This window comes from Acanthisitta chloris, unplaced genomic scaffold (assembly GCF_000695815.1).
Source record: "Acanthisitta chloris isolate BGI_N310 unplaced genomic scaffold, ASM69581v1 scaffold43574, whole genome shotgun sequence".
Classification (NCBI taxonomy): Eukaryota; Metazoa; Chordata; class Aves; order Passeriformes; family Acanthisittidae; genus Acanthisitta; species Acanthisitta chloris.
In genome coordinates, this window is record NW_008671741.1 from 3,179 (window position 1) to 7,012 (window position 3,834).

General features: G+C 41.5%; 1 protein-coding gene across 1 annotated transcript; it reads left to right on the plus strand.

Annotated features, from left to right (window-relative positions):
- Nucleotides 1-686: 686 nt before the first annotated feature.
- LOC103801772 (secretagogin-like) lies at nucleotides 687-3,421 on the plus strand (the record flags this gene model as incomplete). Its single annotated transcript, XM_009074200.1, has 4 exons — nucleotides 687-779; nucleotides 1,367-1,456; nucleotides 2,390-2,446; nucleotides 3,344-3,421. Coding segments are annotated over 4 exons (318 nt in total), but the record flags the coding sequence as incomplete, so codon positions are not given.
- Between the last annotated feature and the right edge of the window lie 413 nt (nucleotides 3,422-3,834).

Below are 3,834 nucleotides of genomic sequence, written 5' to 3' on the forward strand. Positions count from 1 at the left end.
CACAGCTGCTGCTAAAGAAACTGTGCCTGATGAACCTAAGCATTGTATTTCATCTGTCACAGCGATGCCTGTCAAAACATATAACCTGGCAAGTCCTGAAAACTCCTCACTTTGTATAAATCGATTATGGGGTTGAGCAGATGTAAAGGGAATGTCAATTGCTTGAAATTCTATGCTATTAACCCAGGAACACTGACAGGGCTTGGTGCCAGGTCTTGAACCAGCTGACAGGCAATAATAAGCAACTATCTAGCTCCACTGACACCTTTCAAGGATGATGATCTAATGAACTACAGAGATGTCATTCAAAGATAAAAATACCTTCCTGAAAAGCACAAGTTGAAAACAAGCAGGATGAAAACTTCTGTATCACAAACTTGACCAAAACCAAACTCCAGGGAAATAATGAGAACAGCTAGCCAAAGAAGCAGATGGCACTGAAATATTTTGGGGTCTCCAAACACTGATCTTGCTACTGAAAGCTTAGTTGCTGCAAAGCTATGCACAGAACTTATTTCCAAAAATTCTTCTGCAATGGTCTCTTTGTGGACTTTTAGAAGCTTTACCCCCATCTGTAAAGATACAATGATCCCAGTGGTTATCTGTGAGTATGGAGAGATTTCCTCCAGGAGACTCTTCTAGTGCCCTCAGCAAGTTTCATGCACATGTTGTTTTCTCCATGGCAGAGCACCATCACAGAAGAAAATGTTCAGAGGATGAAGGAGCAATTCATGTCTGTCTACAATGTCACCACGGATGGACGCTTGAAAATCCAGGAGGTATCTGCCCAACCTGAGCCCAGGATTTCTTTAATAAAAGGATGGAGGATTAGAACAGAGTTTTATAGGATCTGTAGCAATATGACAAGGGATAATGGTTTTAAACAGAAAGAGAGTAGATTCAGACTAGATATAAGGAAGAAATATTTTATGATGAGAGTTGTGAAGTACTGGCATAGGTTGCCCAGAGAGGTGGTAGGTGTCCCATCTCTGGAAACATCAAAGATCAGGTTGGATGGAGGGGTGAGCAGTCAGATCTAGCTGAAGATGCCCCTGCCCGTGGCAGGAGGATTGGATTGGATAACCTTTAAAGATCCCTTCCAACCTAAACCTTTCTCTGATTAAGACTTATAGCAGACTCGGGAGATCTGGAAGATAGAGCCTGGATGGGAAGGAGGTGAGTCAGGGAATACTATGTCAGCCAGATCTCTTGATCTGGAGTTTATTTCCAAGAGAGCAACATGCCCAACTTATATTTCCCATACTGGGTCAGCAGCCACCCAAGTTTTTCTTTTCTTTATTTTCATGGTGTGGGTTTGTTTTGTTGTGGTGAGTTTTTTAATGCTTTGGGGGTGTTTTTTTTCCAGCTTGCAAATATTATCTTGCCAGATGATGAGAACTTTCTACTGCTTTTCCGACGGGAAACTCCCTTGGACAACAGTGTGGAATTCATGCGGGTCTGTATCTCCACATTGCCTCTTCCCCTTGCACACCAACAGCTTCTTCAATACCAACTCTTCCTCCCTCCGTAGAGCAGAGTATGGGAAATAGATGGGTGTTGTGGAAGCAAAACACATTCTGATCTGTTCAGGTAGAGAAGGTTGTATGTTATTTACACCAACAAAACAGAGATGTGGTGGCTAGGACTGGACCAAGGGTACCCAGAGAGCTCATTAAATTTCACAAATGCTCTTAGCCACTTATCAGTCATTCCACCAGAGACGCAACCTCCCCACTGGTAAATTCACCCTGTTGGGTGAGCTCAGCCCTTGTGAGCCAAAGCTGCAGCTCCTCATCTGCAGCACAACATTGACCAATAGGGCAGACCAGGTACATTTAAAGCACCATTTTATGCTAAAGAACTAGCCTGTCAGGGTGTGGATTGGAAAACCTCCATAAGTTGGATCAACTGAGGAGCAAAAGCCCAAATAACCCTACCCAATCTCCCCCCCAGTCTCTGTCCCTAAGTATCCCAGCATGGAATTTCAGTTTTTCCAAGACTGCTTGCAGTTACTTTTATTTCACATGCAAGCTGGGCTTCTGCAGATCCGTGGCCAGTTATGTATAGCCTTGACTTCTACTCAGGGCAATAAATGAAATTGAATGTACAAATTAGGTAATAAACACAGAGCAGTTTCTTAGTCTTTTCTTCCTTTTTTAGACAGTGTGTCTGCATTAAACATGTGATAGCAGCATGTCACATGTACAGCATCCAAGTGTGAGTAAAAGCTATTGTGTAAAAAGTTTATTTCATTTACAATTAATTATGTATTGGATAATGCAACAGCTTGCTCATTATGGAGGTTCTGATTTGAATCTTTACAATCTGTCACCCAAGCAGATGATTAACTCCAATATTTATGTGCTCATATCAATCCATCCCCATCCAGATCTGGCGCAGTTATGATGCTGACAGCAGTGGATTTATTTCATCTGGTGAGCTCAAAGTAAGTTATTCTAACAAATCCCTTTGGGCTTGATCTACAGCTCACTGATGTCAATGGGAGCCTTCCCATCAGCTATACCAATTTGCTGCCTTTTTTTTGCTGTTGACAAATGGCATTTCTAGGTTGTTCATAGAAAGTTTAAGGTCTGGGGAGCCTCCAAGCTTCTGGGGTGTTCTCAGGGACCCTGCAAGAGGGAGGATGCTAATGTGTTGCCCTTGCTGATCTGCTTTCCCCTTGCCTCTTCCCATAACCCTACTTGTCTTGGTGACCCCAAGACACTCAATGAGCCCCACAAGTGCTGCCTCACCTTGACTTCGTGCATGTGACTCTCCCAGATAAGCAGAGTCAAAGCCATTGTGTTTTATTGATGGGATTTCTTCACAATCTCTTCCTGAGCCTGCAGATTTTCTGAACACTGATTCCTGGTTAAAGCTCAGGCTATTGAGGCAGAAGCCTGTTCAGAATCTGTAACTCAAACACTTTGAGCCAGCCAGGCACAAAAGTCTGGGCTGCAGACCTTGAGTCTCAGTGTGTGCCTTCAACCTGTATCCTAGCAAAGATATAAGAGGATGCTTAAGTGTTCTGCTGAATGGCAAATATTTTGATTTGAGATCAGTTAGCAAGTATTGCAGGACTTATGTTATCTTTTGCCTAATTTGTGGGTTAATTAGCACCCATGCTCATATTCCTGCTTGGGGAAATTTCATTATTTTCTAATTTATTTGAAGATGTATGTTTAGCTAAAAAAAAATTGAATTTTGTCAAACTGAAGACACTAGTAGCAACCAGCGATGTGAAACTAGATTCATGGGACCCTGCGGAATTTGAATTGAATTTTGTACTGTTATTTCTTGAATTTACTCTAAAGAGTAAAATTTGTGTCTTTTCTTACTACAGGATTTCCTGCGAGATCTCTTTTCTCAGCATAACAAGATAGTAACTGAAGCTAAGCTGGAAGAATATACTGATACCATGGTAAGAAAAGATAGTATTAACGTTGTTTAGAGTATTGTCTAAAAATCTCCTTTAGGGTCAATGTCTATAGGACCATAAAAACCCCTTTAGAAGGTGTATCAGAGACCCCTGTGTGAAGTTAGCACATGCTGCTGCTAACAGTTCTTTGCACTGGACATCAGCAGTAAAGGCATTTCAAATTTTTTTTTTGGAGTTGAAAAATTCCATATGAGAAAAAAGCTCAACTTTATGCCAAAGCAAACTGAGCTCTAAACCCTTTTAAAAATAGGTGAGGTGCATCCTTCTGGCTGAAGAAGGAAACTTTGCAGGAAATTCTGCAAAAAAAGAGAGTTTACCAACTCTAGAAAAAAGGGCAGGCTACTCAAGAAGAGTTCAGGAATATAGTCAGGTCATGTAGTAAGAAAATTAGAGAC